Source organism: Ahaetulla prasina, chromosome 1, assembly GCF_028640845.1.
Source record: "Ahaetulla prasina isolate Xishuangbanna chromosome 1, ASM2864084v1, whole genome shotgun sequence".
Lineage (NCBI taxonomy): Eukaryota > Metazoa > Chordata > Lepidosauria > Squamata > Colubridae > Ahaetulla > Ahaetulla prasina.
In genome coordinates this window covers 92,193,037-92,207,906 of record NC_080539.1, presented here as the reverse complement: position 1 = coordinate 92,207,906, position 14,870 = coordinate 92,193,037, and the positions used below count along the sequence as shown (strand labels likewise).

At 37.9% G+C, this 14,870-nt stretch overlaps 1 protein-coding gene across 1 annotated transcript; it reads right to left on the bottom strand.

Annotated features, from left to right (window-relative positions):
- Positions 1–1,096: 1,096 nt before the first annotated feature.
- Positions 1,097–12,929, bottom strand: SOD2 (superoxide dismutase 2). The gene is made up of 5 exons (XM_058168454.1): positions 12,770–12,929; positions 9,539–9,741; positions 7,238–7,354; positions 3,305–3,484; positions 1,097–1,827 (listed from the first exon to the last, which is right to left on the bottom strand). Exons 1-5 carry the CDS (start codon positions 12,802–12,804, stop codon positions 1,685–1,687), a joined length of 678 nt encoding a protein of 225 aa, XP_058024437.1. The 5' UTR covers positions 12,805–12,929; the 3' UTR covers positions 1,097–1,684.
- Between the last annotated feature and the right edge of the window lie 1,941 nt (positions 12,930–14,870).

Sequence of the window (14,870 nt, the reverse complement as noted above, 5' to 3'; positions counted from 1 at the left end):
TCCTGCTACCTTTACATAATAGAAAATCAACTATCACTACATATACTGATTTGTAAATTCTCAAGGGGATGGAAGTCAACTATACTCCATCCAAGAGCAACAGACATAGCCATGGCCTCCCTGTTTGATGATCAGATTGCATGAACACTTGAGTTAACATTTCGTACTCATTCACCCTCATGGCTTTACAGAAATGACTTGAGGGACACTTATAAAACATACAAAATCCACATCTCGTACTTCCTAGACAAGGAGTCTCCAACCTTGGCAACTTTAAGCCTGGAGGACTTCAACTCCCAGAATCCAAGGTTGGAGACCCCTGTCCTAGACAACTGAATCCAACCCCTGCTGCTGATATATTAAGTGATATGGATAAAATGTTTTTAAGATCCTTATAAGTCGCACAGAATCATTTTCATGCTCTAATTTTTGGTTGTTTATATATATAACTTTTATCAGTTCATTCCAAACACACTAATTTTGAATCTTATATTTTTCATCCATACTCATTGCATTATCTACCTTAATATCTGCTGCAAATTTAGGTTCTCAGCCAACAACACAGCATGATCTGCATACAAAATACTCACATATTCATGTCCCCAAACACATTTCTGGTATCAAAATATTCATTACACAAACAAATCCTTGGCTTGTTCCCTGCTCAGAGCTGTTCAACTCCCTCAGAGCTGAACCATTTCTCAGGGATTCTATTTTATTGTATTCTGCAACCAACTTTTAATATCTTATTTATATGCAATGTTTTATCATTTAAGCCTATTCAGTTACCTTGTATCTAAATAAGTCTACATTTTTCTCATTTTCACTTTTTCCATAATTTGCTCTTTGAAAGTATGTGAGATGTGACATTCTGAATTTTTAACAACCATTTCCCCAGGCATACTCAATACACCAATCCCTGTAGTTTTTGCATTTAATCCTGAAGTTATTTCGTTTTAAAATGGTCCATTAGCATTATACATATTTATTTAATGACTTAAAGAGTCATTTTGCACGTTTATTTTTGGAACATCATATACAATAGTGAGATATATAGTAGACATAGCAATAAATGGATATATTTCACTCAAAGACACAAAGTGCAAATTACACCTTTAATCCAATCAGTTTATCTTATATACATGGTACACTATATTTATCACTGATTTTTCTCCCTTTCAAAAGCTCAAATTTCACAAACTAACTTTCTATATTTATCAACTGACACAGATTTTGAATTTTTATAATGAACATGCCAAATTTTTATCATTAACATGAGTATAACAATGTATCTTATTTAAGTACCATGAAGCTCTTGAAGCTCTTAACTTTTTAAGAAATCTAGTTTATTAAATGTTCTCTAAATTTTATTTCCTGGACTCTTCCTCAAATTTGCAAAAAAAGTATTCAAAAGCATTCAAATTCACATCTTACGAAAAGGAATTTCATTTGTAATCCATGTTTTTAAGTTTTAGAAATTTACATTCTTTCAGGAAATTAGATAACCCATTTTTTAAAGAGACAATTAGCACTTTCAGAACCTACAATTTTACCACAATTAGGTACAAATTAGCTCGATAAGAGGACTTTCTGTTGATGTGATATTTTCAGTGATGGAACAATTAGCAATTAGACTGCTACATATTATGAAAATAATCTGAGGAATATTTGATTTTCCGTTCTATTATTTGCAAGCTGTATATCTTGAAGATACATTTTCCCAGTTGATCACATTCCAGATAGCTTTGAGATAGTCAGGTCGAACGTTTTTATATTGAAGATAATATGCATGTTCCCATACATCAATTCCCAGTAGAGGAGTCAGTCCTAAAAAAAGAGGAAAAATATTGCAAAAATACTACAAACTTTAACAATTTATTGCCACAAACATACCCCCAACCACAGTTTAAATAAAGCCTATAGGACTGTTACCCAAATAAACATTTGACCACCCAGTTACTAGGACTAGCTTCTTTCAAAGGAATATAAAACATACTTTCCAAAAATAAACTGATTTCCTGACAGATTTAATTACTCTCATTACACACCCATCATGCCTCTTGGAAGGAAGTACAGGTAGTCCTCGACTTACAACAGTTCATTTAGTGACTGTTCAAAGTTATAATGGCACTGAAAAAAATCATGATTGTTTTTCACACAATCATTGCAACATCCCCATGGTCATGTGATCAAAATTCAGATACTTGGCAACTGACTTATATTTATGGCGGTTGCTGTGTCCCGGGGTCATGTGATCCCCTTTTGCAACCTTCAAATGAACAAAGTCAATGGAAAAGCCAGATTCACTTAACAATTGTGTTACTCACTTAACAATCACTGTAATTCACTTAACAAGTGTGGCAAAAAAGTCTGTAAAATAGGGCAAAATTCACTTAACAAATGCCTCACTTAGTAACAGAAATTTTGGGCTCAATTATGGCTGTAAATCGAAGATTATCTATACCTTCTTCCTCTAGGGAACAGTAGAGTTCCTCTAAATACAGCTACTGAGAATTTTAAAGGTGTAGAAAGAAGAGTTTTTATTTTGTTAATCCTAGAAAGTTATAAAAATGGCATTTTTGTCTTAAGACAGAAAGAGAAAGAGAAACGTTTCTCTCATATATACAGGAAATACCTCCCAAAATATTCTTATTCAAAACAAAACTAAGTTCAAGGAAAGCTGCCCTTGCCAAATACTATGTGGCTGACCACAAGATTGAAATGAGAAGCTGGAAAGAGAGACTGAGCTATTTCTTACCTGCAGGGGAGATTTGAAGAAGGAGCAATTTGGAAGTTTTTCCAACAGATATTATTTTATATCAATGTCTGAACACCCTATTGTTGAAACTTTCTGGGAGGCTAAGAGTATGCTTTGATGAATCTACAAATACTGCTCATGTCTTGTTTTCGTATCCAAACTGCTATGCAAGTGAGACTGTCACACACTAGAAGTTCTTCTCATGAGTAAAGGAAAAGCATTCACTAGTGAAGCATAAAGCAGAACCATCAATGCTCGTATTGGAGTCATGGTGGCACAGTGGTTAGAATGCTGTATTGCAGGCTGACTCTGCCCACTGCCTCGAGTTTGATCCTGACCGGCTCAAGGTTGACTCAGCCTTCTATCCTTCCAAGGTCGGTAAAACGAGGACCCAGACTGTTGGGAGCAATATGCTGACTCTGTAAACCATTCAGAGTGCTGTAAAGCAGTATGTAAGTCTAAATGCTAATTGCTATTGGTTTATTCCTTCTGCCGTTAAAAATGGTCTTTAATAGATGTAGTCAATTTCCACCTAGAGAATCTCACCTGTGGTTCCCTGGAGAGGATCCTGATTGGAACAGGCAGCAATCTGGAGTCTATTAGATTCTTTATTAAAACCGAGCCATCCCCAGCCTGAGCCTTGGACACCAACTGAAACAGCTGTGAGTTTCTCCTTAAAATTTGCAAATGAGCCAAAATCACGTTTGATGGCTTCCAAAAGTTCTCCTTAAAACGAGAAATATATAAACAGTTTGCATTTACATAGAACATCAATGTTTTTTTTTCATCAGGTAGTCCAAAGAACTATTTCAGATTAATTCTGAAGAGAGTTGGTGTAAATAAGAAATCAAAATAATCTTAACCAATGTGAAGAAAATACAAACAGCCTAAAAAAATTACACATTTTATTATGTTCCTCTCATCAGTTCGTGCAATATTAGTCACAGTAAGGCATCCATTATCATCAGGATGATTGTAACTTATCAGGCTGCCTCTTAATCAAGATTTGAGAAAGATATGCTAGTTAATGGTAATTGTTTAGCAATGCTGCTAATGTAGTGCTGAGCCACTCTAAACAGTAAGCAGCAAAAGGCAAAGCTATTTCATGCCTACAAAAGAAGGGATTCATTACATATGTAGGCTCTGTGCGATTCTGCAACCTGCTGATAATCTCTTACTTATGCTATTTTCTCCAAAGGCAGATAATAAAAAAAAAATAAAGCTTGAGACAAAATTAAAATTTGTGGAACAATTTAGTTGATATCTGTGAGATCTAGGATACAGCCTACACTAAATTATAATGTAAATCTAAAACTATATTAAATATGTTAGCATCTAAAATTACAACAAAATATATCTAGTATCTAAAACTATTAGTATCAACAAATATTAAAATTTAAATGAATTATAGTTACAAAGAATGCATTATGGGAGATTGGTCCATCAGGCTTGAACAGATCTTCCGTGATGCTGCACAAAACACAGCTACATGTACTGAAACAAGGGGTACTCTATCCATGACCAGCATCTGGGCAAAAGCTGAATTTGGGCAAATCAGGATATCTAATAATCAGAGGCGGTATAAATCAGGTGTGGATATCTCCATAAAAGGAGCAACGAAGAAGAACATGTTTTGTAGTTTCCACTTCTCTGGAATCACAGAGGCAGAGCCTTGGTACTTTTTGATCTTTACCATCTAATACTGCAGAGGGGAGAGCATGACATTGGGCAAGAAGTTTTCTGATGGTTGGGTGTTTCTAGCCATGTAAGGTAGGTGGCAGAAGTGACAATATATCTGTTGCGTACTGGTGATAGGAAACCTAGGGCCTTCTCTAGGTCTGCTTGCCTCTCTGTATCCTTTATACCCTTGCTTCAGGGTTTGTTTCGCCTGACCATATTCCATCTTAAGAACTGAGGACGGAAACTAGTCTAGATTTAAAATATTAGATTCAACAGCCTTGATCCATGCAGACTGAAAATTGCCCTGAATAATTAATGATGCTAATTCTTGAAGATATAACTTGAGTTTTAACTGGGGTGAAATGTAAAATTCGTTACTACCGCTTCTGTGGGCATGGCTTTGTGTGTGTGTGTGTGGGGGGGGTAATGAACCTCTGATGATCGCGCGGCTTAGCTGGGTATGGGCGGGGGGGCAGGGATTTTTGTTACCAGTTCTCTGATCCACCCGCTGCCATTGCTACCGGATCGGGTAATATGGTCTGAACCGGGAGCATTTCACTCCTGGTTTTAATCAAATGTTTATAGAAGTTGGGCATTTTTGACCCAGCTTTTATCTTACCTGTCTACAGTTGTAGATATGAGTTTAAGACACAGCATGGTATCTGGAGAGCTGCTCTGATGAATGTAGATTGTACCCTCTCCAGAGGTGTAAAACATGAAGCTGGAGGGGCCAACCACAATCCCATAAAAGAGCTGGGTTATCAACTTAGTCTGAAAGATCTTAAGTGCGGCTGGAAAATAATAGCCTCCTTTGGATCAGAAAAACAAGGATGGGACTGGCAGATCTTTGTCCAATACCAGCAGCATATTCCCATGAGTTTTCCTCAAACCAGTGGCATGCATAACTACTCCTAATCTAATGCTAATCACTTGTTTTATTATATGGCCATTAATGCTCCATAAACAGAGTTTCAACCTTTTGGCAAAAGCCATAATCTTGGTTTATTTCATGATTATCAATTGCTGTATTGGACCAAAAGAATTTATGAAAGCATACTAAAATATTGTATTAAAATAACAATATTTTAGTTTGCTTTCATAAATTCTTTCCCAATTTCTTGTTTATATTTTTTGAAAGCCATATAGAGCCGCAGTGGCGCAGTGGCTAGAGTGCAGTACTGCAGACTACGTCTGGTGATCACCGGCTGCCATTAGTTTGGCAAATCGAATCTCACCAGGCTCAAGGTTGACTCAGCCTTCCATCCTTCCAAAGTCGGTAAAATGAGGACCCAGATTGTTGGGAGAAATATGCTTACTCTATAAACCGCTTAGAGAGGGCTGTAATGCATTATAGAATAGAATAGAATAGAATAGAATAGAATAGAATAGAATAGAATAGAATAGAATAGAATAGAATAGAATAGAATAGAATAGAATAGAATAGAATAGAATTTTATTGGCCAAGTGTGATTGGACACACAAGGAATTTGTCTTGGTGCATATGCTCTCAGTGTACATAAAAGAAAAGATACGTTCATCAAGGTACAACATTTACAACACAATTGATGGTCAATATATCAATATAGGACCCAGATTGTTGGGGGGGCAATAAGTTGACTTTGTAAAAATATACAAATAGAATGAGACTATTGCCTTATACACTGTAAGCCGCCCTGAGTCTTCGGAGAAGGGCGGGGTATAAATGTAAACAAAAAAAATAAAATAAATAAATCATAAGGATTGCCAGCAACAAGTTATAGTCATACAGTCATAAGTGGAAAGACATTGGTGATGGGAACTATGAAGCGGTATATAAGTCTCAGTGTTATTGCTAAGTGCTATATAGAAATATTTTACTTACCACTGATAAATATGTCCCACCGTGGCATCTGAAAAGATGCCCCACCTCTAGGCCCATGAATCTGCAGACACTGTAAAACTAGCTCCAATATTAGTAACATGAAAAGTTTCCTTTGTCAATAGACCCTGGGAACATGGATATTGTCAAGGCGGAAGTCAGAACTTTTTTATCTATATAATTATTATTTCTCATACCAGACATTATCATTGTGTCACGCTAATCCTGAAGGCTGCAAACAGGAGTGTTGGTAGGGGTTCAACACTATCAAAATGGCAGGAGTGACTGGACAAAGTTCCACTTTTTTAACATGTGTTGCACACACTATAAAGGTAATAGTGTCTAGTCATGAACAACTCTAGGGGACGGTGCTTATCTCAGTTTCTTAGCCAAGGGAGCCAGTGTTGTCTGAAGACCCTTCTATGATCATGTGGCCAGCATGACTATATATTGAGGTGCATGGAACTCTGTTACCTTCCCACCCGATGTGGTACCTATTTATCTACTCACATTTACATGCTTTCAAACTGCTGAGTTGGCGGGAGCTGGGGCAGGAATGGGAGCTCACCCCATCGCACAGCACTCTGGACCCAAAATCAGGCTGTCAGCTTTCCAGCTGAAAAACTCATGTCTTTAACCATTGAGCCATTGTGCCCCCTTTTTACACATTATATGCATGTACAAAATGGGCAGGATTTTAATTATCTGACCTGTCTGCCATTTTGCTACTGTTGATCCTCCCTGTGGACACCCACATTGCAAACATTAATAAGTATTTTGGAGTGAGGTGGATAAAGCATTCAGTTCTGATTTTCATTTGCCACTGAGAAAGTACCCGGTTTTATTTAAAACTTAAGTAAAATTTCTAAAATAAACCCAAAGTTTACTCACACCTGTATCAATATTACTAAAAACTACTATAAACCAGTTCAAATACAAACCTTTTGGCTCTCCTCCACCTTTAGGAGACAGATTTGTCCAAAAGATGCTATGATTGATGTGACCTCCCCCATTGAACTTCAAAGCTGGTTGAAGAGACACCTGAGCTGTTACATCCCCTGAAGATGGAAAGAACAGAGAAAAAGCAGAACTATTAAGTCCTAACACAAAACATCTTATGCAAGTGCCTTCCATTTAAGAATTCACACATGTATTCAAGTACTGTCATGCACATCCTAGTTAAAACATGTGTTGGCATTCTTCAGTTCAGCAAAATCTCTAAAATGTTAGGAACTTAACCTGTCTCCCTTTAGCTCTGGGTTCCAATCCTCCAAATCCATGGAATTGTAATTGCTGCTTCCTGACCCACATCTGAATTAGGGGAAAGACAAAACAAAACTTGCTTTCCCAGCCTTTTTTTCTTGAATGTATCTTTAATTAGCTTATGCTGAAAGCTTCTTTCGATAAAAAAAGAATCAGCAGACTAATCAAATTTTCTTCTGATGAAACACAGAATGCAACTTGAAATACAATGCCAATATAAACTAGTTTTATGCAAATTGATTTTTATTTTCTGTTTCATGCAGTTTGAATAAGATTCTTTTGATTTATCTCTAGACCACACACCAAGAACAATGCTTGGCTACATCCTTTGAATAAAGATTTTTGGATAACTATATTTACTTTTCTCGGAACCATCAACAAAAAGCATTCCTGTCCCAGTTTAATTATTAAACTCTTTATTCTATCTATAAAGCTTCTATGAGAAATTGTTGAGAAACATCATACAAAGTCCTCATGAATAGTATGCTGGTACCTTAGAAATAAACTTATAAACTTAAGTTACCTTCCAAACGGCTAGGATTAAGAGTTATATTCAATAACTTACATAAACCATTTATAACAAATATTTTTGAAAATTTAATAAACCAAATAACATAGACTACAATCCAAAAAGAACCCTATCTGGGACAACATAATCCTCAATAAAAAATAATTGCTACCAATCTGCCTTCCATTGAGGACCTGTATACTGCGCGAATCAAGAAGAGGGCCGTGAAAATATTTGCAGATCCCTCGCATCCTGGACATAAACTGTTTCAACTTCTACCCTCAAAACGACGCTATAGAGCACTGCACACCAGAACAACTAGACACAAGAACAGTTTTTTCCCGAAGGCCATCACTCTGCTAAACAAATAATTCCATCAACACTGTCAAACTATTTACTGAATCTGCACTACTATTAATCGTTTCATAGTTCCCATCACCAATCTCTTTCCACTTATGACTGTATGACTATAACTTGTTGCTGGCAATCCTTATGATTTATATTGATATATTGACCATCAATTGTGTTGTAAATGTTGTACCTTGATGAACGTATCTTTTCTTTTATGTACACTGAGAACATATGCACCAAGACAAATTCCTTGTGTGTCCAATCACACTTGGCCAATAAAAATTCTATTCTATTCTATAATATAAGGGCAATCGTATATATGTTTAGCTAATTCCACTGATATGACTATATTACTTTGCAATCTCATGACAGTGGAAGGCACAAACGACAAATGGCCTCCTCTGCTTACTTGTGCTAGTCAGCCATGGGGACAACAAATTACAACTGTGATTTCCTCATAATCCAAATATATTAAGGCTACTAATATATTATGCTAGTTGATATGATACAATGCCTTCTCTTTAACATATTCATTTTGCATAAAGGTAAAGGTTCCCCTCGCACATATGTGTTAGTCATTCCTGACTCTAGGGGGCAGTGCTCATCTCCGTTTCAAAGCCGAAGAGCCAGCGCTGTCCAAAGACGTCTCCGTAGTCATGTGGCCAGCATGACTAAACGCCAAAGGCGCACAGAACACTGTTACCTTCCTACCAAAGGTGGTCCCTATTTTTCTACTTGCCTTTTTTATGTGCTTTCAAACTGCTAGGTTGGCATTTTGCATACAGCTCCTCAAATTGGTTTCATTATTGTTTATGTTAGTCTTTTAAACTCAAATTTGACATGTGGATCCTGGACTCTACAATGGCCCCTATTGCAGTCCAGTTGGGTAAGAGAAGATAGGAACACAATTACTGCATTTGTATCCCATGTTTTCCTCTGAGAATTCAAAAGAGTTTGTGTGAGGGTCTGACTCACCAACAGTCCAAAGAAGATGGCTTTTACCTTGAATAAGTATTACTCTTAGCACAGGGGAAACAAATGTACATAGAACAGTTATAAAGAGTCAGTTTTAGCAGGAATAAAACCAGAAAGATATACAGTGATATATTATTCCCAGTACCTTTTGCCAAAGCCTCTTTGTATTTTTCTTCAGCAATATTCAGATTATTTACATATGCAGCATGATGTTTGCTGTGGTGAAGCTGCATAATTTCTGCACTAATATGTGGTTGCAAAGCACCATAATCATAAGGCAAGTCAGGGAGAGTGTGCTTTTTTCTGGAGGCCAGACAACCAAGAGAAGTGATCAGCGCAGTGTTATTTCTGAAAGACAATAAATAAATTATATAATAAAATTGCATTGATTTTCACTTTGTAGGATTATTATTATTTTTTGCTATCACCTAATACATTTAGTTGTTAAAATTTTCATACGTATCCCTTATTGCCACAATTACCCATATCATCATTACTTCCATTTTACCTGTGAACCGAAGAGAAACAAAACCTAGCCCAGGAAAACGACAGGGATACAGGGATCAGTCTAAATATGGTTTATGTTAATATCACACAATTAATTTGTTTGATCGTTTTACATCCAAACCTGAGAGAGAGATGATGTATGGGAAAGAGTTAACAGTTCTCTGAAAGTGCAACGCCAGCATTAAATTCAACAAGCAATAACTGATTTCCAAGCTCTGCAGCCATCTATAGATATCATCTCCAGCAGTCTCTTATTTACATGTAGCCCTCGATTTACGACTACAATTGAGCACAAAAATTCCATTGCTACGCGAGAGAGTTGTTAAATGAGTTTTGTCCCATGTTAAGACCTTTCTTGTTAAGAGAATCATTGCGGTGGTTAAGTTAATAACATGGTTGTTAAGTGAATCTGGCTTTCCCATTGACTTTGTCAGTTCTACATTGACAGTCCTACAGAGGAATTATTGAGTCTGTCATCTGCACCTCTTTAACAGTCTGGTTTGGTTCCGCAATGCAACAAGACAGACACAGACTTCAGAGGATAATTAGAACCGCAGAAAAAACAGTTGCTACCAACCTGCCTTCCATTGAGGACCTGTATACTGCACGAATCAAGAAGAGGGCTGTGAAAATATTTGCAGATCCCTCGCATCCTGGACATAAACTGTTTCAACTCCTACCCTCAAAACGATGCTATAGAATACTGCGCACCAGAACGAGACACAAGAACATTTTTTTCCCCGAAGGCCATCACTCTGCTAAACAAATAATTCCCTCAACACTGTCAAACTATTTACTAAGTCTGCACTACTATTAATCTTGTCATTGTTCCTATCACCCATCTCCTCCCATTTATGACTGTATAACTGTAACCTTGCTGCTGGTATTCTTACGATTTATATTGACTGCTTCCTAATATGATTCGATTGCTTATTTGTACCTTATGACTATCATTAAGTGTTCTACCTTATGATTCTTGACAAATGTATCTTTTCTTTTATGTACACTGAGAGCATATGCACCAAGACAATTTTCTTGTGTGTCCAATCACACCGCCAATAAAGAATTCAATTCAATTCAATTCAATTCAATTCAATTCTATTCTATTTCTATTCTATTTCTATTCTATTCTATTCTATTCTATTCTATAGGTCGTAAACCCTGGGACACTGCAACTGCTATAAATACATGCCAAGTTGCCACGTAAGAGAAGAATGGTGCAATGGTCCTAAGAACCATGTCATTTTTTCAGTGCCACTGTAATGTCGAATGGTCACTAAAGAAATGCTTGTAAGTCAAGGACTATCTGTATTCCTTTGTCTGCAACAGCTTCTTCTAATTTTACCAAGAGTGTAAGACATGCCCTCCTCTCCATGGGAGATTCCTTCATATCTTCTCCACTATGATACATATTTCTTTCAAACTGAACTATATCTAATATTTCTTTTATTCTTTAAATGTATTTTGCAAATATGGACTGTATATGGATTAGGAACACTAAGCCCTGACTATCATTTATCACCTATTACTGCTAAAAATAAAAGTCTAAATTTTATTATTCATTAAAGTTGACATTAGATTTCTTTCATGCTTCTAGTCAAATCTATGTTTTTAATCAGTAAATAAACTGTTGCAATCCCATCCCCAGATTCATTTATTTTTTCTTTCAACATTTATATAGGTGCCTATCTTATATCAAAGCCCGGGTAGCTCCCATCCAAGAGTTAAAACAACATAATAAAACAACATACATATATCCCTAAACATTAAAATGTGGCACCATAGTTAAGCTATAAAATGCAATTATTGTTTTCGTTTCTCTTTTATGGAAGAATATATGTAATAAACTGTCAAAGGGGAAAGTACAAGAAAAACTTTGTCAACACAGGGTTACTATACTTGGTCTCTAAATCCAGATTAACACAAAATGACAGCACATGCAGAAAACATGTTTTAATTCTGGGGGTTGGAACTTCCAAAAAGCAAGTATTAAAGAAGACCATATTCATGGAAATCTAAGTCCAATGGCAAATAATCAAAGGGCACTAACCTACTTATTTGCCAGTTGGTCTGGAGTCTCAATATGGGCCTTGTAGGCTGGAGATAAGATAGAGAGAAGATCTCCACCTCCGAGTTGCTTGCCCTCTGGGTTTTTTAGTTTATTTAATCTTCCTACTTTTAAGTATTTTGTGCTATCTTTTTTTGTCTTTTTAATTAATTACTCTGTAAGCCACCAACAGTGACATGGGTGGCATATAAATTCAATGAATAAATAAACTCCCATTTATAGAGGGAGGAACCAATGACTTTGGCCAATGACAATAATTTACCTAGCAAGGTTAATGTGCACTAGCCAAAGCCGATTCCAAAATTATGGTAAAAAGCATTTCATTATCGGACTGACAGTGCCAGGGACAAGTAACAGTAAATTTCAGCTGCACAGTTCCTTTGGATGCGGAATAAAAGCTATAGGCAACAACTTAACGGAGCAGCTTCACGTTTTATTAATTAATTAAACTGCCCCAATGCAGGACCCTTCCAGTTATACTGGCCTTCAATGGGACCATAAGCCTGCAACTCAAATGAAGGACGACCCAGATAGTTGGGGGCAATAGGTTGACTCTGTAGACCGCTTAGAGAGGGCGGTAAAGCACTGTGAAGCGGTATATAAATCGAAGCGCTACTGCTATGGGGCAGCCGCCTTCGACCGAATCCAAGCGTCCTTCCAGCAGCGCTCTCCTCGTCCTCCTCCCCCCAAGCAATCCACCCTTTCGTGCCCTCGCGTCCTCCTGCCCATTCCTAATCTCCAGTTTCTCGTCACGTCCTTGGCAGGGAATTCAAGGGCTTTCCGACCCCGCCAGGTTCTCACCTGCGGCCGGCCGCGACAGCCAAGCGGCAGAGCATGACGGCCGCGGGGTTCGCAAGGCAGCAAGGACGGCGCAGTAAAAAAAAAAAAAAAAAAACTCTGCGCGAGGACAAAGTCGCGCGCGCTACTCTCGGCGTGCCGCGAGCCTTAGGCCTCTTTGTTCACTACGGCGCCTGCGCAGCCCCGCCTCGCCTCCCCCTGGTGTTCGGCGGAGGGCATCTTCTTCTTTTATCGGACCTATAATACGGGAGGTTCCGGATTCAGAGGCCTAGAAGGAATTAGGGGATGGACGTGGCTGACTTCTTATTTTGCTTCTCCACCGAGTTGGAGTTTCTTTTCCAAATATTTCTTCGGGCATTTATTTATTTATTCATTCATTCATTCATTCACTCACTCACTCACTCACAAGCAATGTCCCGTTGGATGCCTTCTCGTCGCAGATGCATTAGCTGAGTTCAGACATAACATAACATAACATCAGAGTTGGAAGGGACCTTGGAGGCCTTCTAGTCCAACCCCCTGCCCAGGCAGGAAACCCTACACCATCTCAGTCAGATGGTTATCCAACATTTTCTTTAAATTTCCAGTGTTGGAGCATTCACAACTTCTGAAGGCAAGTCGTTCCACTTATTAATTGTTCTGACAATGCACTGAAGTAAAAGGTATACCAGTAGTCCTGGGCGGCAGACTTTTGGACACGAAGTATTGCGGGTCTCTTTGCTGCCGTTCGCTATTTGCAGCCGGCACTTGCTATCTGTCGCCAAGGCAAAAGGGGGAGGTTTCCTTGCTTGTGGCGCAGCATGCTGTGAACGAAATTTACTAGGCCGGTGTTTCTCAACCTTGGAAACTTTAGGATAGAATGGACTTCGGCTCCCAGAATTCCCCAGCCACCAAGCTACCCAAGGAATTCTCGGAATTGAAGTTTACCTGTCTTAAAGTTATTGAAGTTGAAAAATACGGTACTAGGCCTTTTCAGTTAACAGAATAACAGAGTTGGAGGTCTTCTAGTCCAGCTCTCTGCATAAGCATGAGATCCTATACCATTTCAGACAAATGGCTGTCCAATCTCTTCTTGAAAACCTCCAGTAATGGAGTATCCACAACTTCTGGAGGCAAGCTGTTCCATTGATTAATTGTTCTCACTGTTAGGAAAATTCTCCTTAGTTCTAAGTTGCTTCTCTTCTTGATTAGTTTCCACCCATTGCTTCGTGTCCTACCTTCAGATGCTTTGGAGAATCACTTGACTCCCTCTTCTTTGTGGCAGCCCCTGAGATATTGGAACGCTGCTATCATGTGAACCCTAGTTCTTCTTTTCATTAAATTGGACATACACAATTTTAGCAACAGTTGTTTATGTTTTAGCCTCCGGTCCCCTAATCATCTTTGTCACTGTATTCTACACGTTTTAACCAGATGTAGCCTGTTGTGGCAATACAACTTGTGCTGGAGAAAGTACAACTTTTCACTCCCATCTGCACCCTGTCTGCTGTAACTGAATGGTTTTTGATCTGGCCTAGAGCAGAGCTGTCCAAACTTGGCAACTATAAGCTGGTTGGGGAATTCTGGGAGTTGAAGTCCACAAGGCTTATAGTTGCCAAATTATAAGAGCTACCTGACCAGTGGAATAACTGACCACTTCCATCCTGACAGCTAAATAATGAGAATGTAGCAAAATTTCAGTGTCTAGCATAACTATTTCATAATACATTAGAAGTTCTTTCATGTTACCTTTGCTGCACAGATGTTATTAAAATGCAGCTCAGTCCCACCCCATAGAGGTAACAGCAGAAATTAATTCATGTTTCTATAATAATAGAAATTAATGTCCATAATTTCTAAACATTACTGCGGCACTAATTCATTTGGCAAATAAAAAATTTCATAGTTCTCCAAAGTTCCCCAAACCAGGCAGAATTTTTTATTCTCTTGCAATTCAAGTAGATGTGCAGGGATCTTTGTGTGTGTCCAAGTGCAATTTTATTCTAAAAGCATTGATAAGTGTGATGACTATATGGTGGCTAGGAGTCAAAAAAGACTTGATGGCACATAATTTAGTCAATCCATCAAGTCCTGCAACATTTGCTTAATATAAAAAACTAAAGAA